Below are 22685 nucleotides of genomic sequence, written 5' to 3'. Positions count from 1 at the left end.
CAAGGGTCACCTCGATGGTGAAGACAGGGCTTGGGTGCAAGCTGCCCGGGTGCAGTCATCAGTCCGCTCTAACTCCGCCTGAGCCTCCCCATCTGTAACACAGGACTCAGAGAAATGCTCATCTCTTAGGGCTATTCTGGGACCATGCGACTTGCTACAGGAACAGCGCAGAGCCCAAAACACACACGCGCAGCTCTTTTTGTGTTTATTCTCCTGTGGCCTTCATGCAGTGACAATACTGAGCACTTACTGTATACTCCTGCTGTAGGAGGCTCTGTGTGGTCACAGCGCCCAGTCTTTGGGGTTCCACGAGCCCTGGCTTTACGCCCTTTCTCGGGGCTGAGCCCGGAGGCAGGAGGGTTGGTGGAGGGAACCAGGCTCTGAAACCCCAGGTTCTCCACCCCACTTCCTGTGATGGCTTTCTAGCGGCTGCAGCTTTGAGGAGGGGGAGAGGGGAGCTGGGAGGTGGGGGAAGGGGGGTCCGGCAGGCTTGGCTCCCTGGGCATATGGTCTTTTCACAGTGGCTTTGTGGGGCGCGGATGGGTGGCCAAGCTGCCTTTCCCTCCCTGCCACGCAGGGCGGCTGCATCTGGCTCGCCGGGGCCCCAGCTGCGGCCATTTCCCCTTGGCTGGTTTTGAGGCCTCACCCCGGGCCTCCCCGGATCAGCTTCCTGGGGGCCCGCCGCCCTGCTTGGCCCCTTCAGCCCTGTCAGCGTTGGTGCCCCAGCTGGATGGCTCACCTGAGGCCTTTGTGCCCTCTCCTGTCCGTGGGCACCACGAGTGTCTGCGATGGCCCGCCCCCACGGGTGTGATGTGGGCTCTGTGCGTGTGACCGTGTTTGTGCAAAGCCCCCACCGTAGGAGAATAAGGGAGAAATGACAGAGAGGTGTTCATTCATTCATTCATGTGTTCATTCATTCATTCACTGGTTCATTCATTCATGCATTCCTTGCCTTTTGCTGGGCAAATGAGCTTACCTCCAAGGGCTACTGAGATAGATGAAGTTCTTGTACTCAGGCACCGATAGTAATAGCAATAACAATAATAGCTAACATATACTGAGCACTTACTGTATACATAGCAGTGTTGTAAGCCTTGTCTTGCAGTAATTCAACTAATTTTCGTGTGTGACGACTCTGTGAGGTCTGTGCTATGATTTCCCTCATTTTGCAGAGGAGGAAATTGTGGCCCAGAGGAGGGAAGCAACTTTCCTGAGTTAGTGGAGGGGCAGGCTGTGATCACTGCGTCAAGGGTGCCCTGTGGTACTTCTCAAAGTTTCCATCTATGCAGCTGCATCCGTACCCTAAGGGGCAGGTGGATGGCTTTTCTCCCAGTGGGCGGATGGGGAAATAGAGATTCCAGGGGTGTGAGTGACATATTCAAGGTCACACAGCAGGTTGAGGGCTGAGCCCAGAGGGCCAGCTCCCCACCTGCCAGGCTTCTGTCTGAGTGAAAGGAGAGATGGCTCAGCTCAGCTCAGTCACCTACACTCCCGGAGCTCAGCCTCCAGACGGCTTTCTGTCTTCCCTTCTTCCCTGACTCGCATCACTGCCCCTATTTTAGAAAGGATGAAAATGAGGCTAGAAGGTCAATTACACATTCAGCATCGATAGTGGTGGGAGACAGATCCAGAATTCAAACCCAGGTCCATCTGATCCCACAGCTTCCATTCTGCCCACCTTCTCTCAGTGTCTGCAGCCTCGGCCACACTCTGTGAGAAGAGGCCCCGTTGGCAATCCCCCTTGTTAGAGCAAACTCTGTTGTCTGCCCAGCACCTACCTTCAGCTCACCCTCTTGCCTTAAGGAGGTGAACGTGGTTTTAAACTCTGTCCCCAGGAAGTCTTCCCTGACTGAGTGCCCTTGGCTCAGACGGCTCCAGCCCTTTACCAACTCTACCTTCTCCTCTAAACGTGATTTATGCTTCACAATTCAGGGCAGCGGGATCTCTGGATCCATCATGAGAAAAAACATGGCTCTGAATTCTGGAACTACAACACACTGCTATTTCTAGCAGTACTACTTCCTTCTTCCTGGAGATGCCCCTTCCTGGCAGGAATGTACGAAGAGCGCCCTCTAGTGCCCGAGGACAGGACTCTACTGTGACCACGGAAACCGCAATCAGAGAATACCCCAACGGACACAATTGTTTACAATGCAAATCATCTACTTACGGTTCAGAGTTTTCTTTTGTTTTCTAAGGTAGTTTGCTGGGACTAGATGGACACTTCCCAAAGAAGAAAAAGTTTTGTCACATTTTCCTCCCCTCCCTCTCCTCTTTGAGTTGGCAGGGTGACACGGGGCATCAGTCAGTCGCCGAGAAATAGCGTGAGATTTGGAGTCAGATGCTTCCCTGGTGGCTCAGAGGATAAAGCGTCTGCCTGCAATGCAGGAGACCCGGGTTCAATCCCTGGGTTGGGAAGATCCCCTGGAGAAGGAAATGACAACCCACTCCAGCATTCTTGCCTGAAGAATCCCATGGACAGAGGAGCCTGGTGGGCTACAGTTCACGGGGTCGCAAAGAGTCAGACACGACTGGGTGACTTCACTTCACTTGGAGTCAGATAGAACCTATTTGGATCCCCACATCACCAGTGCCTCAGTCCCCTCGGGAGGCCTCTGGGAGAGCAGGACTGAAGTGAATCCATGTGGACGGCGTGGCTGAGCCCCAGCCACAAGGGCACAGAAGCAGGCACTCCAGACTCAGACGGAGAGGTTGTGTCTGGAGGGCTTCCTGGAGGAGTGGCCCAAAGCTGACGGCAGCTCCCGCACGCAGAGCACTCACTTGTCCCTGGCACTGTGGCCTTAACAGACTCACTCGTTTACTCGTTCAGGCATTCAGCAAATATGCGGGTGTCCACTTTAGGCCAAGCCCTGGAGATTCAGCAGAGAAAACGCCCACCTGCTTGGAACGTGGACTCGAGTGATGACCAGGATGATGGAGGGGGTGGGGACAGGCATGAAAAGGGACGTTTAGCACATCTGTCTGTGGTGCGCGCTGTGGGAAACCGCAGAGCAAGGCAAGTGGCTCTTGGGCCAGGGGGAGGGAATCCCCATTGTTATCCATATTTACACACGTGAAGTCTACAGAATCCAGGCAAACTGTGTCGGGGCCTGTGCTTTTCAATGCCCCTCTTTGGTGGCCTGCTGCAAAGGGCAGGCCAGAAGGAGGATGAGGGGGTGCTCCAGGCAGAGGGCACAGCCTATGCAAAGGCTGGCAGTCGTCGCTGGGGCACGAGACGACCGTGGGAGTCCAGGGAGAGATGGACAGACTGTGGGGCTGGACCGCGGTGGGGTGGGGGTGGGCTTGCAGATAAGAAGGATGCTGCATCTCCCAGTTTGGGTGCTGGGCTGGCTGCCTGGGAGGCGTGATGGGAGAGCGAGGGGGTCATTAAGGACCCCGACAGTCTGAGACGGGTAGCCCAGAGCAGTGTGGGCAGAGGAGGTGGATGGGGGGGTCGCTTCCAGGGAGGCGTAACTTGGGGTCCGATCCCTGCCTCTCCATCCACCCCCGGTCCCCCGGCCCCTTGTGAGCTGCCTGGCCTGGACCCCGCAGAGGGACCCTAGGAGCTGTGCACACCATGTGCTGGTCACAGCTGAGCAGTTTGCGCGGAGGGACCGGGAGGACGCCCGCCGCGGCTCCTGCTCGCCGGCCCCCAGCTGAGCTGTAAATGACTTTTCCATTTTCCGAGGCCTGCGCCCAGGCCTGCTTGGTATTCAGGGACACCCAGCCCGCACTCGCCGGCTCTCGGCTCTGCCCGAATTACTCGATTAAAACGCATATCAGCTATTATGTGATTCATTTCTCTGCCGCGGCTCCGGGCCGGCCTATGTTAAACTGTAATAAAGGTTGGGCTGGGAGGCTGCGCGGGTGGGGGTGGGGGCTCCGGAGTGGGATGGGAAGGCGTCTCTGAGTTGGGGGCAGCTGAGATGAGGACCCCAAGTCTCAGGGTCTCCCTGCTGCCTTCCTCAGATCTGGGATGAAAAGGATTTGGTTTGGAGGTGGCCAGGTCCCTCCCGCCTTCTGAGAGATGGGTAGGTCCTGAAACTGTGACCATCGTGTTTCCAGACTTTCGGGAGAACAGAGAAAGTTTGAAGGTCGGGGTAGGATGGAGCAGAAGCTGCTTTAGCTTTCATGATCCAAAATGGAATTCTCCATCACCTGGGAATTATAGCAAAGTTGGCTTCCACTCGGCTGGGAGTCCTGAGTCCTGGGTGGTCTTCCCGGCTTCAGTGACCTTGATTCCACCCACCATCTGTAAAATGGGGCTAATCCCGCCTACTTGACCCTCTGTCGGGAGAGATTGTGTTGGAACATTGAAAGGGCGTGTAAACTGTGGAGTGCGTGTGGAAGGGGAGAGTGGTGACTACTCCAGTGTCAGTTTGAAAGGAACTCTGTGATCGTTCTGCTAACCCTTATCCATTTAAGAAGGCTTTGCGGAGCCCCTGCTGGGTGCCAGGCCCGGTCTCTGCTACACTCCTCCATCTCCTGGTCCAGTGGGACCAAGAGACGCAGCGACAGCCCAGCTTGATGTCTCCTGAGGAGCTCTGAGAGCTCCAGGATGAGACGCAAGTGAAACCAGCCTGGTCTGCATGGACCCAGAAAGACTTGAGGGGGAGGGCACCCGCCAGCTGTGTTCTGCCGGATGAGCAGGAGTGCGCCAACGGAGGGCGAGGTGTTGCGAGCAGCGGGGGCTGGAATTCAAAGGCAGGGAGGTGTGGGGCAGCCTGGCTGGGTCGTTTAGGAAGCTGGGAGCTGGACAGGGAGCGGGGGGTGAATCTGGACGTGTGGGCCCAAGGGTGGTGAGGCCTCACTGGCATAATGGAGGCCTTCCCGGTCAGTGGCTGTGAAAGCCAGGGAGCTTCGGAGGAGGGGCAGAGGCTGGGGCGAGAACCAGAGGGCTGCCCCCAGTGGTTTTCTGGCCACTTGCATCAGCCCGGCCTGGGCTGGACTCTGGCCAGAGCAGACCTGTTGAAGCCTCTCCTCTCTTTTTCTGTCCTCAGGCTGCTCTCAAATCCCACGGAGCTGTCTCCCTGTTTTACGACAGTGTTGGCCCCAGCTCATCTGGAAGTAGTGTTCCTCCATCAGACGGGGAAGTTGCTAGTGCAGGGGTGATGCCTCCTCCATCCGATCGGGAGTTTCCTGAGACAGAGGCTGTTTCACCCTCCTAAGACTGGGAGGGCTCCAAGGGAGGAACTGTATTGGACTCCCCACCTCCCTACGTGAGACAGGATCTGGGAACCCAGAGAGAGGGTCCCTCATGATATTCCTTACCTGGAGTCATCTCCAGGCCCGTTCCAGGCTCTGTCCCGCCCACTGTGGGGCCTTTCCACCCACAGCTGCTTCAGAACCAGAGAGGAAGAGCCGCAGCTGCCTGGGAGACCGCTCCCCTGCAGCCCGCCCCCCAAATCCAGCCTCTTTAATGGATGCAAGCCCATGCCCGTGCTTCCCACGTGTCCCCGGCCCCGTGCTGGCAGCCCAGTCTGCACCCAGAGGCTTTCAGTGTGTGCGTGGAGGACTCAGCTCCAGCCAGCAGGAACTCTCTGTGGCCAAGTCCACCTAATCCTTTTGATTAATTTAACTCAGAGGCTCAAGGGTTCCCAGGGGTGGGGATGGGGAGGGGCAGCATACGGGGAACCCAGGCGAAGTGGTGGCATCTGAGTTCTTTGTGTCCCTCTTCTCGGTCCAGTGGGACCCAGAGCACCAGACACAGGCCAGCCTGCTGTCTCCGAGGAGCTCTGAGGGCTCCAAGGATGAGCGGAGAAGCCAGCCTGGCCTGGGTGGGCCCAGGAAGGCTCGCCAGGGGAGGACTTGACCCTGGGGGCCCTGCTGGGTGAGCAGCAGTGCCCTGAGGCTCCTTTTTCTCTATCATCATCGTCATGACATCATCATCAGTAATTAACAGTAATAATAGCAATCTTTCACGTGCCCTTTACAGGCTCCAGATTCCTCTGAAAGTCGTTATTCCATTCTGTTCTCAAAGCACCCAGTGAGGAATGCAAGGATGTGTCACTGTCCTCGTTTTCACCTTGAGACAGTGGAGGTCCAGAGAGGGGAGGCAACGGGCCCAACGCCACGCAGCGAGGGCGGAGACAGACCTCAGAATCCAGGTGTCAGGCCTCCCAGGAAGGACTCTGGGCCAGACCAGAGCTGCCCCGGGGGCCCTGCAGACCCCCTCCCAGTGTGTCTTCCTCCCCACCCCTCTCCAGGAATGAGTGTGGCACAGTGGTGCAGCCTCTTTCGAGTTACTGAACCTCTGAGCTCCATTTCCCTGTTTGTAGAAGAGCCAACAGTGCCCGCTTCCTAGGTCTGCATGAGGCTGGCACACAGAATGAGACAGACCTAACATGGGGTGGGAGATTCTTCCCCTGAGAAGGGCCAAGAGGAGGTGGGAGATCCCTTCCAGGGCCTAAGTCACAGGCCCCAGCCCCGCTCTCTGGAGCTCTCTCTGCATCTCCCGGCCTTGCTCTCCCCACTCAGCATCCAGAAGGTTGTTATGACAACCACAGCATCCTAGTGTGACCCTCCATTCTTTTCTCTTTTTTAAAGTGAGTATTTTTGTTTCTTTCCTTTTTATTTACTTATTTTGCCCGTGTGGGATCTTAGTTCCCTGACCAGGGATCGAACCCGCACCCCCTGCAGTGGAAGCATGGAGCCCTAACTCCTGGAGCTCCAGGGAAGCCCCTAGGTCTTCTCAGTCAACAGAGACCTGCAGGGACCTGCTCTGCCTTTCCCGGTCTAGGTTCCCACCCAGGTGTCTCTCTGGGCCTGTGGAGTTCCCAGATCCATGCTGAATAAGGGGCAGGAAGGACAGGAAGACAAGGGGAGAAATAAATGCAGAATTCCATGAGACACCTAGAAAGCCCGAAGTCATTGGGTGGCAAGGCTCTGAGGCTGGGCAAGCTCTGGTATCAGAAGCACCTTGAACCTATCCCCCATCGGTCATTTGCTGATTGCGTGCATGACTTTGATTCCAGCCTGCCCTATTATTAAGGAATATTCTTCTCGGTACAAAGTTATCTTTAAAAACCGAATTCAAGGAAACTGATCTTCTTGTAAAGGGAATACACGTATCACATCCTATAAACAGGTGTGTGCGCGCTAAGTCTCTTCAGTCGTGTCTGACTCTTTGCGACCCCATGGACCATAGCCCGCCAGGCTCCTCTGTCCATGGGATTCTCCAGGCAAGAACACTGGGGCGGGTTGCCATGCCCTCCTCCAGGGGATCTTCCCCACCCAGGGATGGAACCTGCCTCTCTTGTGTCTCCTGCAGTGGCGGGCAGGTTCTTTACCACTGGCGCCACCTGGGAAGCCCACAGACAGCTGGGACCCATACAAACCAATATCCTAAAAACAAACGAGGTCATTAAATTCTACCGGAGACTAGTGTGGGCAGAAAGAACTTGAAGCCTGTCCTCTCCTTGTTAAAAAGAGAGACCAATGGTGCTAAAGACATTCTGTCGTTTTGGGTGGCCACCAGCCCTGTGTGGCGATGCAAGTTTGCAGAAAAATGGAAATAACATGAAAAACTCAGATCTTGTGCTAGACACATTTCAAGCGCTCAGAACCACAGGCGGCTGATCCTGCCTGTGGAACAGCGCAGACCTGGAACATCTCCATCATCACAGAAAAGTTGTGTTAGATGGCACTGCTTTAAACTGAACTGAGACTTAATCAGGCTGGAGATTCTCCCAGGACAGGGCTGTGCCTCCGCCATCAGACTGGGGCTCGCCTCTCCTCCCCGGTCTGACCTCACAGCTCTGAGTTCAATCTCTGCCCGTAGGCGTTGCCCGGGCAACCCTGCTCCTCGCCTCAGCTGCTGTCCGAGCCCAAAGTCCCCAGGAGAGGACAGAGTCGGTTGTCCCATTCCCCGTCTGTGGGCGGGCCTCCCTTCCTGCCAACCTCTGCTTCCTCCTTCTGAGGCCCCAAGGGCCCTTTCTCCTTGTCAACGTCAGAAAACTGAAGCTATGCAGTGAGTTTCAGGAAATGAATCCTTGGGATTAGTTGTATTTGGCTGTGAGCCCCAGCCATGCTGGGGAAAGCACCCCAGATGCCAGCTGTGCCCGTCAAGGCCTCCTCTCGGTGATGGGGAGCTGGGCAGCTGGGAGAGGGCAGAGGGAGGGGCTGAACCCACCCCAGGTCCCTGCCTTTAGGGGTGAGACAGGCAGCGATGAAGGCACGTCTCCTTGCCGTTGGTTCCTTGCTGCGTGGCATCATCATCGGTGGCCAGTGAAAAGCAGGGATGACTTCCCACTGGCCATGTTAGCTAAGTCCCTTCAGTCCTGTCCGACTCTTCGTGACTCCCTGGACTCTAGCCCACCAGGCTCCTCAGTCCATGGGATTCTCCAGGCAAGAATGCTGGAGGGGGTGCCATTTCCTCGTCCAGGGCATCTTCCTGACCCAGGGATCGAACCCAAGTCTCTTATGTCTCCTGCATCGGCAGGCGGGTTCTTCACCACCAGCGCCCCCTGGGAAGATGGCCACGTCAGCAGGACGGGGGAGAGGAGATCTGGGGGAAAGGGGGCCTTGCCCGAGACCTGCCAGCCGTGGGCGCCGCCCCACGAGAGGATCACCCACGGTGCCCTTTGGCGCGCCAGACCTTTGCACACACTCTCCCCCCGGCCCGGCAGGCCTGTTCCTTCACCTTCACTCGGCACCTAAGAGGCAGCATTAGGCGTTGTGCTGTTTTCAGGGTTGGGAGAAGGTTGTCCCTTGTGGGAGGAGCCTCGACCTGTCCCTGTCGCCAGCCTTTGAAGCCACTGGGTAGGAACAGGACGGGAACCAGGGAAGCAGGGCCTGGGTGGGATCTGGACGCTCGCTGAGACTGTGGGCGCTTCAGTTACTTCTCTGTGACTCAGTTCTTCCCATCTGTAGTGCAGGCACATGCACTCTGAGGCTCGACTCAGGCTATCTCCCGGAACACGGCTTGCGTTCATAGTCCGTGCGTGGCACGCGGCTGGTGCTGCATCGGTGCTCCGCAGAGGGAAGGAGAAAACGTAGAATACTTCCAGGAACACTGAAGGTGGAGATGGAAAAGGAGGGCGAGGAAAGCGAAGCAAGGAAAGGGAGACGCAGGCGTGGGGAGGGGGGACTCGTCCCTGCTTGCTTTCTCTCCTCCCGTCCTTGGTTTCCTCTTCTCACCAGCCCCCTTCTCCCCGCTCCCTCTAGGTCCCCCGGCACTCCTGAGGGTGCAGTTTCAGAGCCCCAGCGAGCCCCTTGCTAGCATTCCTTCTGCCAGATCAGGGATGGGAAGAGGCCCAAGCTTTGTGGGCAGAGAGTCAGTTCAGTCCCCAAGGTATGTTCAGCTCTGACTGTTGAGGAGCTTGATCAAGCCCTTCTTGCAGCCTTCCTCACCCAGACGTGGAACAGGAGTAGATACCTGGCCTGACAGCCCATCCAGAGTCAGGAAGTGGGCTGGCCCCAGACCCCTGAGCTCTCTCTGCAAAGGAAGCAAAGGCCTTCACCCACTCCTAGGCTCCAGGGTGGAAACACTGGGGATGATGGGGTGGGAGTCATAGTCATGACTAAGATCACCAGGTGGGGTCTCCCCCTCCAGCCTGGAAGATCACTCAGTGATCCTGGAATGTCCCAGCAAGGGCCTGGGTGTGGAAGTCACACAGTCTTAACCTTTCATAGAGAAGAATGGGGGAACCGAGACCCAAGGTCAGAGTTCAGGGCATCTGGGAGAGAACCAAGCCTGGAATCCACGCTCCCTGGCTGCCAGCTCCGGGCACAAGCGTCTGCCCGCTTCCTTGGTCCTCTCCTTTCTTCCTGCTCTCCTTAGTCTCTGCAGTGTTTTCCCAAAATGCGATCGCATCATTGTCTAAGTGATTGTCATTTAAAAAATATTAAACTGTAAACAAATTTCAAAAAGAAAACAAAAGTCCTGTCATCCTGAAGGTTCGCGTTTGTTCACCTGTTGAGTGTAGAGTTCCATAATGTGCTACGCATGCTTTCTTCAAAAGTGGGTTTCAGTTCTGCACGCTGGTTTGTGCCTTGTCTTCTTTTAAAAGTCACGTTGATTGAGGTACAGTGAATAAATGGGAAAAATTCTCCCCTTTTTGGAGAATTCAGTGCTAGGAATTTTGACAAATGTGCTTCATCATGAAACCATCCCCCGAGTCCTATGTCATGAACATCCTTTCGTGTCAGTGGTAAGAACCTAGATGCCCAACTACAGGGTTTTGTGTTTTTAATGGCTGGACCATAAGGTATTTAACCCGTCCCCTAGGGTGGGCAGGGAGGTTGCGTCCCAGTCTTCGCTCTGATAAACAGCGCCGTGAGGGGCGTCCTTCCTGTACTCAGAGGGATCTGACCCTCAGTGCCGTGGAGGCCTGGAGGTGGGCACACAGCTCCCGTCCGTCTCACTGGGCCCCCGCCCTCTCCTGCCCTCTCGCTTGGCCGTAGGGAACCGTCTGGACGAGGGCTCAGATGTGGAGTCAGAACCCGACCTCCCTCTGAAGCGTAAGCAGCGCCGCAGTCGGACCACATTCACGGCCGAGCAGCTGGAGGAGCTGGAGAAGGCCTTCGAGAGGACCCACTACCCAGACATCTACACCCGAGAGGAGCTGGCGCAGAGGACCAAGCTGACCGAGGCGCGCGTGCAGGTGAGGGGCACCGGGCTTTGCGCTGCGGGCGTCATCTGGAGGGGCTTCCCCGGCGGCTCTGTGGGAAAGAACCCGCCTGCAGTGCAGGAGCTGCAGGAGACGTGGGTTTGATCCCTGGGTGGGGAAGATCCCTGGAGGAGGCAATGGCAACCCACTCCTGTATTCTTACCTGGAGAATCCCATGGACAGAGGAGCCTGGTGGGCTACAGTCCATGGGGTCACAAAGAGTCAGACACGACTGAAGTGACTAAGCACGCACCATAGCACACAAGTCATCTGGAGACCGGGATTGAGAGAGGGGGTGGCCAGGGTCAGGGTGTTTAGTGGGCCCGCTGGAGTAAGAGTGGGGATTTTGTGGCAAGTGGTCCAGGGGCTGTGTAGACGAGTAATGCCCCAGCACTTGATACAGAGTAAACGGGCAGCAAGTGTTAATCGATTGACTAACCAATCCTCGGACAGCCCCAGGGAAGCCAGGAGGGGCTGTGAGGACTTGGAATGCCTCCCTCCTCTTGCCGACAAGAACTTCAGGAAGATGAAGGAAGGAGGGATAGAGAGAGAGGAGGAAAGGGCAAGGGACAGAGGAAAGAAGGACATGAGTTCAGCCACAAGAGAGGGAGCTCAGGAAATAAACACTTCCAAATCTCTGAGGAGGAGAGGAAAGATTCAGGACAAAACTTTCCAGAACAGACCTAGCTTCCTAGGGTGGGTAATGAGTTTCCTGTTATGGGAAGCATGCAAGCTGCCTGGGCACGTATTCCTGGCCAGTTAGAAGCATCTGGGGAAGGGTGAGCAGACTTTGAACACCCTGTGGACATCCACGCCCGCAAAGTGCCGGTGCCCGATCGGTGGGCCTGCTGAAGGTGGGGCACAGGAAGAGCCGCGTCTGTCTAGGGTTCAAGGCCTACAGTGGGGATGGGGGAAGGACCCGCCTCCTCTCCCCGAGCTGAGTTCTCAGATTGCACGATGTCTGTAGTTCTCTAAGGCAGAGTCTCTGGGGGCCTGGCTGGGTCGGGGGGTGGGGAGGGGTGGAGGAGGAATGGGGGGCTGATGAACAGCTCCTATGGGAGCCCGTCTTGGCCTGGCCCCTCTGTGAATGGGGAGCTGAGTCTGCCGAGGGGCTGCCCCCAACTGCTTGCTGGGGGCTCTTCTGTCTTATCCAAGAGGGATCCGAGAGCTTCTGTTGGGCATCTGCCTTGGGGCAGCGGCTGGGGGCTCCTCCCACGGGACCCCAGGGAACCTCAGACCCCCTTGTCAGGCCAGGGTGGTCACTCATCACAGGCAGAGACTGAGCAGTGATATGGCATTGGGGATGTGTGCGCAGAGCTCAGGCCTGTGGGTGCCAAGCCCAGGCTCTTTCCATCTGGGAAGGAGAAACAGACTCCGAGCCTGGCATTTGAAAGCAGCAAAGTGCTAGAAGCAAAGGGGCATTTGAGCGCTTCGGGGACCAGCATACCTCCCTCTGCCCACCTGCCCCCCTCCCGGAGTGGGAGGCCCTGGGCCGCCACGCAGGGAGACCCCAGGGGGCGCGGATGGGCGGCGCAGCCAGCTCGGCTCGTCCCAGCCCCCTCCCCTCGGGGTGACACCCGAGCTGCCGGCCGGGCCTCCCTCCTCCGCCTCTGATCCCCCTGCAGCTGTTCTCCTGGGCACATTCCTGGGTGCTTTCTCATTCCCGCGTCTGGCGGCCACGGCTGCTTCCCACCACCTTGAAGCCTGACCGCTCCTTGTAAAACGTCCTGGCTGTCAGGGCAGTGCTTTTATTGGCCCAGGGGACTCAGAAACAGGTGTCACTCAAGGTCCAAGGGTGAGGGGGGGGGGCTGAGAACAGGGGGAGCAGCAGAACCCAGGCACATCCCCGGCGCGGGGGCCAAGGTAGCCATGCTCCACGTGCTGCTCCCCTTGCAGACCCTCAGTGCTCCAGGGCGGGGCTGGCTCTCCCCCCACTCGTGGCCTGAGAACTGGGCCTGATCCCAGAAAAAAAGGGATCGATACATGTTGAGTTTTAAAGAATGAACAAAGACTGACCCCCCCCCCCGCCGCCCCAAATCAAGACAGGAAGAATAGAGCATTTGGCCTGGAGAAGAGAAGGCTTGGAGGACGCAGTTGCTCTGCGAGGCCCTGGAGCGGGGCTGGGGAGGGGGAGACCAGGAGCCGCAGGCTGGGTTCCCACTGGTTTCTGCCTCTGATGAGCTGTATCACCCTCGACAGATCAGTTTCCTCTCCTGATACTTAATCTCTCATCCATAAATAAAGGGGCCAAACTAAATGAGCATGAAGGCTCCTTTAAAGTTCTAGGATCCCGACTTACTGACAGTCAGAGCTGCCTTGGGGGGTGATAAGATCCCTGTCACCAGAAGTGTTCAAGCCAAAGTGCGGTGTCCGGGGGATGGGAGGCCCAGGTGAGAGGGTTCCCGCTGTGGACGGGGCGGCAGGGGCCTTGAAGCCCTCTGAGCACTGCTTCGATTTTAGGGCTGGATACTTCTGCGGTCTTGGCCTCTGATTCTAAGAGCCTGTAGTTCAAGGATTTGACAATCCTGTGTCATCTCATTTCAGTGGCACTGGGAGGTGCCAGAGTGGTTCAGATGCCTTGGTGCAAATTCCAGCTCCATCACTTCCTCCCTCGCCCTTGGTTTCCTTCTCTGCAAAACGGAGATGATGGTAACAGGGTCCGCTTCGTTCTGAGGACTACATGATAACGTGGAAACAGACTCACACAGTCAGGGAGTGCCCGGCGCAGGGGCTGTGATTAGTAAAGGTCACCTATTCTTAGTGGGCCCAGTGTTCCACCCTCGAAACTCCAGGCTTATTCATCTAGCAGTCATACTGGGCACCTCCTGTGTGCCAGGCGCTGTTCTAGGCACCAGGGACCCGGCAGACAGAAATCCCTGCTGTCCCAGGGCTGGCGTCCAAATCAGCAAGAAAGCTGGTAGGCACAGGTCGGGCAGGGCCCTGGCACTCCTGTGTCGCCCCTTCTGCCTCCCCTCCAGCCCTGCCCCCCAGCAGAGGGTCAGGCACCTCCTTCGGAAGCCCGCGGGGCACTGTGTGGGGTTATATGGTACCCCCAATGTTGGGCGGAGATGCCCATCTCAGTCTGCAGAAAGCCCCGCCACCGGGAAGGGTGGGTAAGGTGCATGAGGCAGGACACATGCCTGGTGACCGGTGACTCCTTTCCCGGAGGAGTCTTCATTTCTAAACATCTGAGGGCCCGACCCCCACCTCGCAGACATCTTCCTTGCAGGTAAACAAGTCTGATTCGTCCTGAGCTCCGAGATTCCGAAGTCTGCGTGTCTCTTCTAGAAACAGAGGCTGAGAGCTGAGAGGCCCCAAGGCCAGCCCAGGTGTCTCACACAAGGCCTGGGAGAACATCCCGTCCTCCAGATGAGCAGCATCCAGGGGCCAGGGCTGCGTGCAGCTCATCTGGTCCCAGTTTGGAGCCCTGCTGTTTGCTTGGGGGCGGGCGGGCGGGAGCTCTGAACTGAATCCCATTTGGGAGGCACTGGAGGGACTCTCTAATTAATAACTTAAACTGAATCTTTTCGTTACGCCGGATGACATTCATGATGCCTTTCTCGTGTGCCAGGCACACCGCTCAACGCCTATATGCGTTATCTTCATCATCCTTACCGTGATCCTAAGAGGCAGGGACACTCAGTCTCTCCATTTTACAAATGAGAGACCTGACCTTTCACTAGCAGAAGTGAATTCCTAAAGACACAGGTAATAAGCGGCTGTCCTGGGACCCAAGCCCGAGTCTGTCTGTGTGCTCCTTTCCTCGGGGCTGCATTGGAAGAAGGGCCAGATGAGACGTTCAACTCAGTCATCAGCCTCTTCTTATAGCGCCCTGCTCCCAGGGCAGGATGTGGGGAGAAGGACCAAAAAGGAGTAGTAAAACTCAGCCTCTGCTTTCAAACGGCTCAGTCCTGATCAAAGATTCTGGGTGGGGCTCTGCGTCCACCACCGTCCCTCTGGGAGCCTCCATTTCTCCACCTGTAAACAGGAAGCCTGCAGTCCGTACTGGCTAAGAGCCCTTCCAGTTCAGACGTCGGAGGCTTTCCAGCAAAATAAGTGTTGGAGATGCTGTTCTAAATAAGCACGTTGCCTGTGTTAGCTGCCTTGAGGTCCAGAACCACCGAGAGGGGAGGGGCTCTCATTTGTGCGTGTGCTTGGCCGCTCAGCTATGTCTGACTCTCTGCAACCCTACGGGCCGTAGCCCGCCAGTCTCCTGTGTCCATGGAGATTCTCCAGGCAAGAACACTGGAGTGGGTTGCTGTGCCTTCCTCCAGGGGATCTTCCCAACCCAGGGGTCAAACCCGGGTCTCCTGTGGCTTCTGCACTGGCAGGTGGATTCTTTAAAACTGAGCCTATTAGCAACAAAGAAAGTGAGGCTCAGAGGAATAACAGAATTTGCCCATCTTAGCTACGAGGCAGAGGCAGGATTCAAATTCAGGCAACTGATCAGACTCCAGAGCCCCTCCTCTTGTGCCACGTTACACTTTGTGAGGATGGAGATGCCTGCTGGGCTGGGGGCAACCACGTGGAAATAGGACTGTGAGGAAGAAGAGGAGAGAGAGGAAAGCAAAAGGCATGTCCTCTCCTCCAGGAAGTCCTCCTGGGTTCTGGGAGGAGTTGGAAGCCCCTCCTCATGGCACGTCGCATGCCAGCCCATCTAAGCTGACTGTACTGAAGAGCAGCTGTCCTTTTACGTGTCTGTCATGTGGCCAGGCCAAGGGCAGTTTGAGGGCCAGGACCGTGTCCTGCTCACCCCGTCCTTCCTGTCCTGCTTGACGCAGAGGGAGTCCCGGGAGCTGCTGGAGATGGGAAGGAGGGAAGTAAGGAAAGCAGGAGCGAGGCGGCCAAGGAGAGAAGGCGGGAGAGCGTTCCCGCCTTAGCTGAGTCCTCTTTATCTGCAGATGACCCTCGCTGAACAAACAAAACCACAGCAGAGCATCCCAAACATAAACCATTCTCCACTGTCTTCAGGATTTGGGCCACTTTTGCATATCCATGTCTTCCTTTACCTAAAAAAAATAAAATCAGTGTATTTTAAAATAAACATGCATATCACTCTCAGGGGCCTCCCAGTTGGCACAGTGGTAAGGAATCCACCTGCCAATGCAGGAGACATGCGTTCAATCCCTGGGTCTGGAAGGTCCCCTGGAGAAGGGAATGGCCACCCACTCCAGTTTTTGTGCTTGGAGAATCCCACGGACAGAGGAGCCCGTCGGGTTACAGTCCATGGGGTCGCAAAGAGTCAGACAGGACTGAGCAGCTGAGCGAACATGCGTGCGCTCACACATCCCTCTCATGGAAGGAAGGCGACCAGAAACACGCAGGGAACATGAGACAACGTGGCACAGTTTCCAGGAAAGCATCACCTGGCGGGGCATCCTCCCTGGGCTTTAAAAAGGGAGGTTGATGGATGTTGTGTGTGTGAAAGTTGCTCAGTCATGCCTGACTCTTTGCGACTCCATGGAATTCTCCAGGCCAGAATACTGGAGTGGGTAGCCTTTCCCTTTTCCAGGGGACCTTCTCAACCCAGGAATCGAACTGGGGTCTCCTGCATTGCAGGCGGATTCCTTACCAGCTGAGCTCCCAGGGAGGCCCTGATGAGCATTAGGAAGGCATGAAGACGTTGAGCACCCAGTTGAGACCTTCTCTTCCACACACCCCAGGCCCGGAAGAGATGGGAGCGGTTCAAGGTTATCTAATGTCTGTGTCACTCGCCTCTGGGGACGTGTCTCCACCTTGGAGTGTAGGAGCCCCAGCCTTTGGGAAACGCTGATTTAAAACAGAGCTGTTCAGAGGGCCTCAGTCAGCCTGGCCAGCGTTCATCTGCCCCGGACGCCCCTGAGGAAGCCCTCTCTGCCCTGGGGAGGTGGGAGCAGCCAGGACCTGCGTTTTATGCAGAAGCCAGTTTTTTTATCTTTATTTGGCCACCACATCTCCTTTCTTTGTGAACCCTAAACGGGTCAGAGCCAGCAGCTCTGTTCATCCAGCTCAGAAAACCAAATTCCATCTCTTGCCTCAGAGAAAAGACAAATGATCCGAGGGGACACAAACACCCCGACACCCCTGTTCAGACTCCCCCTCCCACAGGTCAGCAGACACAGACTAGAGGTTTCAGGGTCTCAAGTGATCTGTGCCAGGGGAGGCCTAGGTCTTCACCCTTGAAGGGGAGGACTCCCCACTGGGCCTTGCAGAGGGAGGAGGGCAGCACCAGCAAAGACACACCAGAGTCACCTCTGCCTCCCACCATCCATTTATTCAATGAGGATTCCTACAGAGGTGTGAGCAGGGGGCCAGGATTGCTTGGCCTCTGCCTGTGGGGCTTAGGGCCAGAGGGGAGACAAGAAAAACAGATAAAGACAATAATTGTTTGGGTAAGGGAGCTCACAGTTGGAGGCCTCCTGAGAAAAGGAGGTGGGGACTGGCCTAAAGTGCTTTTGAGGCAGGCAGTCCTCGATGGAGCAGGAGGAGGGGTTTCTGCGAGCCCTGCAGGCCAAGGAGCCAGCACAGGGAAGAGTGTTTGAGATGGAGGGAACAGCATGTGCAAAGTCCAAAGGTGGAGAAGCACCTTCTCTCTGGAGCCCCGTTTTGCACACTCATTCTCATATTTCACTGGCCCATCCCAGGGAACTTGTTGCAAATCCAGACCAGAGAGTTCTAGAAAGTCAGACTGACTGAACTTTGAACTTCACATCATTACAGACCAGCCATGTGGCCGTGGGCACGTGATTCCACCTCTGGGAGCCTCAGTTTCCCCCTGGGTCAATGAGACTAGGAGGGCCTCATGGGTCTGCGTATGGACAGATGCAGGAAACGCTAGCACAGGGCTCAGAGGAAAGGGAGACTCAAAGATGTTAGGTTATCAATCAGTCCCTGTGTTTGGGGGTGGGGGTGGGGGTGGTGGGCTTTCCTAACTCAGGGGGCCTGTGCAGCGTAAGCCAAGCAGGGCCTCAGACTCCAGACACAGAACAAGCTTTTGCTTCTGAGTCTGGCAGGTGGGTCTCATTCAGGTGGGTTCTGGATGTGTGGCTTTCCTTGGGGGCTTCCTGGAGGAGATGAGGAGTGTGCAACATGGATGAACAAAGATGGTCACCCACTGACTTCCTTCAGGGCAGGAGCAGCTGCAGGGAAAGAGCACTGGGCTGAGAGTCACTCGGGCCACCCTGTCATGCGGGCAAGCCCCCCACCCCCTCTCTGGGGCTCAGTTTGCCCATATGTAAAATGGGGATCATAACAATGACTTCGTCCCTGGGTAGTGACGTCATGAGGACAGAATGGGATCCTGCCCATGAACGTGCTTTGCAAACTGTCCTGAGCTGCAGGACGGTGGGGCTCTCCTCGGAGGAGGACACTGGCTGGACCCAGGGTGATGGCGCAGGGGCCCGGTTCTAGCTGTGCCTCAGCGCGCTGCCGGAAACCAGGCTGAGGGCTCAACGCTCGGCTCTCTGTCCCCCAGGTCTGGTTCAGTAACCGCCGTGCCCGCTGGCGTAAGCAGGCAGGAGCCAACCAGCTGGCAGCGTTCAACCACCTTCTGCCAGGTGGCTTCCCGCCCACTGGCATGCCCACGCTGCCCCCCTACCAGCTACCGGACTCCACCTACCCCACCACTACTATCTCCCAAGGTGAGTCTCAGCTGCATCCCGGCCACGCCCCTCAACCGCCCAGCCCCTTCACCCGCCCTCCTATTTATCTCCCCCCCACCCCACCCCACCCACTCCTTCCCTCCTCAACAAAGAAGGAATAAAAAGCGTTTTCTTTGGCGGGAGGAGGGGAGAGAGGTGGTTTTCCTTGCTCTTTCATGACCGTGTTTGTCTGCGTTGATGTGGACAGTGAAGATAAAAGAGATGGTGTCCTGCTCTTGAACCTCTTCCCTCTGCATCCAGGTGAAGATGAGCAAGGTCGCCTCCATGTGCACGTTTAACAGAGCTTCTCAAACTATAAAGGTCACATGAATCTCTTGGATCTTACTAAATTTCAGAAGAGACGGTGGTGGGCCCTGTAGGTAGAGAAGGGTAGCACCCCTCCTCCCTGGCCCATGCCCCCTGGTCTGCCCTCTGCCCGCTCCCTCCACTCCACCCCGCCAGCACACAGCAGGAACCCACTGCTTGACTTCTGTCTCATGGAGGAGCCCCATGGCTTCCTCTTAGAGGACTGGCAGGCTGGAGTTCTAGAAGCTGGGGAGAGAGGCCTCTTTGTGATTCCTGATGAGAAACTGAACCATCGCCCACGGTGGAGGTCCCGTCTGCTGGAAGACCACGTAGCGAGGCTGTGACAGAGAAGAGCAGCCCAGCAGCTGGGATCAGAGTGGCAATTCAAACCCTGGCCCCCTGCTCCCTAGCCACATCACCGTGCACAAGGGCGGGCCCTGGGCCCAGTGAGCCTCAGTTTCTTCATCTGTAAAATGGGAATCATTCTTGCTTCATCCCCTTAGATGGGATTTGTGAAAGCACTGGTGATTTTGGTGCTCACCAGATGTTATCCAGCAGCCCCAAGCAGACTGACATGGTCCTCAAGGAGATCTGACTTTTAGCCCAGATAAGGTTTATTGAGCACCTTCTATGTGCCAATCACGGAGAACAGGGCCAGTGCGCAGTAGGTGCTGAGAAGTTGTCTGGAATGTTGCTCGTTATCAATCGAGACCTGCCAGTTCCTGGTGTCCTGCTCAGAAGCCAGCTGTCCCATCCCCAGTAGTGAGAGAAGGCAGCCCCCTCCCCACCGCCTCTGCTGGATGGAGGTCCAGAGAAGGGCGCTGGGGACCTGCCTTCCAGACGGGCGGTGCCTGCCCTGCTTGGCCTTCTGGGGCCAGGCCACTGGCTCAGGCCCTCTGCTGGCTCTCTCTGCAGACGGGGGCAGCACCGTGCACCGACCCCAGCCGCTCCCGCCGTCCACCATGCACCAGGGGGGCCTGGCCGCGGCGGCCGCAGCCGCGGACACCAGCTCTGCCTACGGAGCCCGCCACGGCTTCTCCAGCTACTCCGACAGCTTCATGAACCCGGCGGCCGCCTCCAATCACATGAACCCCGTCAGCAACGGCCTGTCGCCTCAGGTAGGGGGCCCGCCCCGCCTCTCTGTCCAGGGTCCCAGGGGCCAGAGGCTTGCCAGCCCATCCAGCGAGGGTTCAGGGGGACACAGGTGGCTCTCTCTTGGGGAGGAAGTCTTGGTCTCCCCCACATCGCTGGCTGTTGGTCAACTCGAGAGGGTTTGCGTGGGAGGAGGGGTGGGGGGTGGGCTCCTCCGGCCTTCACTTGTCATTGTTCTGTGAGCCTTTCACCCTGGGTTTGTCATCTGCAAGTCTGGTGACCCAGTGGGCAGTTGCAGAGAAAAGGCTTCCATCGCAGGTTTCCATACTTGTCACCACCCAGAGCTTGTTAATCTGGCCCATCACCTGCTTCATGACTGTGCAGACCATAACAGTCAGGCGTTTTCAGTGCATTGATGGAAGCCTTGCACTGTTTCCTAGGGGATGCGAACTGTGGTTGCGGCTTTGTTCTAGAGCAGTCCTTCTTAGATTCCATCCTGGGCTCCATCTCCCACCTTTGGTCACCAGGAGTGACCAACGAGTGAAAGGCAAGACCATGACCTACTGGTGGAGAGAATCAGTCGGGCAGGGATGTAGGGCGGAGGCATGATTCTAGCGCGGGAGCTCTGCTCCCACTGGGTCTTGGAACTCTGTTCCCTCACATGTGATTGGCTGCTAGCTAAGTCACTCCATGGCTGATGGAGCTGTTAAGAAGTGGTGGGACCATCTTTAGATGAAGTGGGAAAGACAGGCTGGAGCTGATGTGGTTATTGGTGAGCCCGGGGAGCAGGACTCAGTGATGCTTGAAATCAGAGTGAACTGGAAGAACTGTTCATTTTTGTTGCTATAACAGGCTCTCAGACATCCACAGGGAAAGAATTAAATCCAAGATTCATTTTACCCTGCCTCCCACCTTCTGAGACACCTTTCTCGTGTCTGTGGTGAGAATATGTGTGATGCAAACTTATCTGAACAGCTGTAAGAACAGGCGAGGCTTGGAGTGGGGGTGGGATCCCAGCCCCACTGTTCAGGGAGTTAGGCTAGTGAGCATCTTCGAGCTTTGGGGTATCCCCCATTAAACAAGAGTGATTAAATAAAGAGTTGCTAACCTCCTAAGAAGGGCCTTCTCTGCCTTTAGCATGCTAACAGGTCAAAGCAGTCAGCATAGAGGTGGGATAAAATAGAAGTCAAATAAACGTTAGTTCTCTCCCTCCCTCCCCCCACAACCATTGCCAGGACAATACAGTAATATGAGAAATCTGTTACATAAAGAAAAAAGGGGACCAAAGAGAAGGTCAGCTGCACCCCTGCAAGTCACTTCCTTCCAACTACCTGATTTTGTAAATAAAGTTTTATTGGAACACAGCCATGCCCATTCATTTACATAGTTATGGCTGTTTTTGTGCTGTGATGATGGCATAGTTGAGTGGTTTCCACAGAGATCACATCATCCGGCCCGAATAGAAAAAGTAAGCCACCGTTGGTCTAAAATGTTTCCCCTGCTTAATACCCTTTAATTTTCTGCGTGTTTGGGGGATTTTTCTATTTGTCTCAGTTAATGTGGGTCACTGAGGGCTTACTGGGGCTTCCCAGATGACTCAGTGGGAAAGATTCCACCAACCAATGTAAGAGCCACTGGAGACATGGGTTCAATCCCTGAGTCAGGAAGATCCCCTGCAGGAGGAAGTGGCAACTCCAGGATTCTTGCTGGGATAACCCCATGGACAGAGGAGCCTGGCGAACTACAGGCCATGAAGTTGCAACGAGTTGGGAGCGACGGAGCGTGCATGAGGGCTAATTGTATTTCAGTTCCATCATTTGCGTATGCTAGGAGCTAGCATCAGCCCCATCTCCTGGACAGGAAAACGGATGTGCAGAGAGCACGCACGCCAGGTCCCTTCCCCTCTCTACAGGCCAGGTTTCTTATCCATGAAATGGGGGTGATGCTAGCTCGTACCTCATAGGGTTGGCAAGGCTGACTGCGATGACCTAGGTAAAGCTCTTAGCCCAGGTCTAGCGCAGAGTTGTGAGTGCCCAGTGGACGGAAGCAGCTGAAGCCAGAGGTCCCCGGGGTGAAGCTCCAAGGCTCTCGGGCCCCACTTAGGAGGGGTAAGGCAGTCTGCCACCGGAATGTCTTCCCAGTGGAGCCTAACCGTCCTCTTTGGGGTTCAAGGCCACCACCTCCATCTCATTGGTGCCGAGGACTAACTGGCCAAGCTAACCTTCCAGAGCCAGGTTTAGACACGACAGGACCTGGAGCTGGCCGGGTAGGGATAACTGCAGAGACCCAGGATGTCCGTACCCGAGAATGGGGCCCAGGCCCAGCCTCGTGATACAAAACAAATCAGAGGAATCTGAAGAGGGGTGCTGAGTCTGAGCGGGCCCTCCAGCGCCCTTCACAGAGGGGGCACAGGACACGCTGACTGGGCTGGACCCGCACGTGAGGGCACCTGGCTCCCCTCCGCTGCTCTCCCCAGGCCCCCGTCTCATTGTGGGCTGAGCTTTAGCCCCTAAAGCAGCACTTTCATCACAGGGCAGAGGAGAGACTAGCAAATTAAGGGGCCCCTAGCTTGGGGAGCGTGGTTCAGCACTGAGATTAAAGGGTAAGGAGGTTCCAGGTGTTGTCTGGGCCCAGAAACGTTGGGCAGGAGGCAGGTCGGGGAAGGGGAGAGCCTGACCCGCTGCTGTGGGCAGCCAGACCAAAGCTGGCCGTGTCCCTGCCCTCCTCCAAGAGGCCCCCAGCTTCCGCCCCATCCCTCAGGGTGGACAGTCGTATGGGGCGTGATGGATCGAGAGAACTTCAGAGACCTGTCCGGAGGTTCCCACCAAAGGTGTGAAGACAGATGGGGGGTCTGACAGGGGCAGAGGGGACCGGGAGGTGAGCAGCTGCTGGAGGGCGGGGTAGGGGCTGCAGGCAGGGCAGACACGTCAGGGCAGGCTGGGGGCACCTCCGGGTGTGGACCCCGCGGGGGTCACGCTGCAAATGCTTCCTGAAGGCGCGAGGGGCCGTTTCGGTGTCTCAGGTGGACGTTCTTGGCTTTTCTGAGCTCTGATTCTCT

At 56.5% G+C, this 22685-nt stretch overlaps 1 protein-coding gene across 1 annotated transcript in view; it reads left to right on the top strand.

The window, feature by feature from the left end:
* Window positions 1-21834, top strand: part of LOC536229 (paired box protein Pax-7) — a 67614-nt gene extending 45780 nt beyond the window's left edge. The window contains exons 5-8 of the mRNA XM_015460690.3: window positions 10405-10604; window positions 18064-18229; window positions 19451-19653; window positions 21769-21834. Coding sequence (XP_015316176.1) covers window positions 10405-10604; window positions 18064-18229; window positions 19451-19653; window positions 21769-21834 — 635 coding nt within the window. The remainder of the gene's footprint in view (window positions 1-10404; window positions 10605-18063; window positions 18230-19450; window positions 19654-21768) is intronic.
* The last annotated feature ends 851 nt before the right edge of the window (window positions 21835-22685 follow it).

Source organism: Bos taurus, chromosome 2, assembly GCF_002263795.3.
Source record: "Bos taurus isolate L1 Dominette 01449 registration number 42190680 breed Hereford chromosome 2, ARS-UCD2.0, whole genome shotgun sequence".
Classification (NCBI taxonomy): domain Eukaryota; kingdom Metazoa; phylum Chordata; class Mammalia; order Artiodactyla; family Bovidae; genus Bos; species Bos taurus.
Note: the sequence above shows the minus strand (reverse complement) of the source record. Positions and strands in the feature narration are given on the sequence as shown.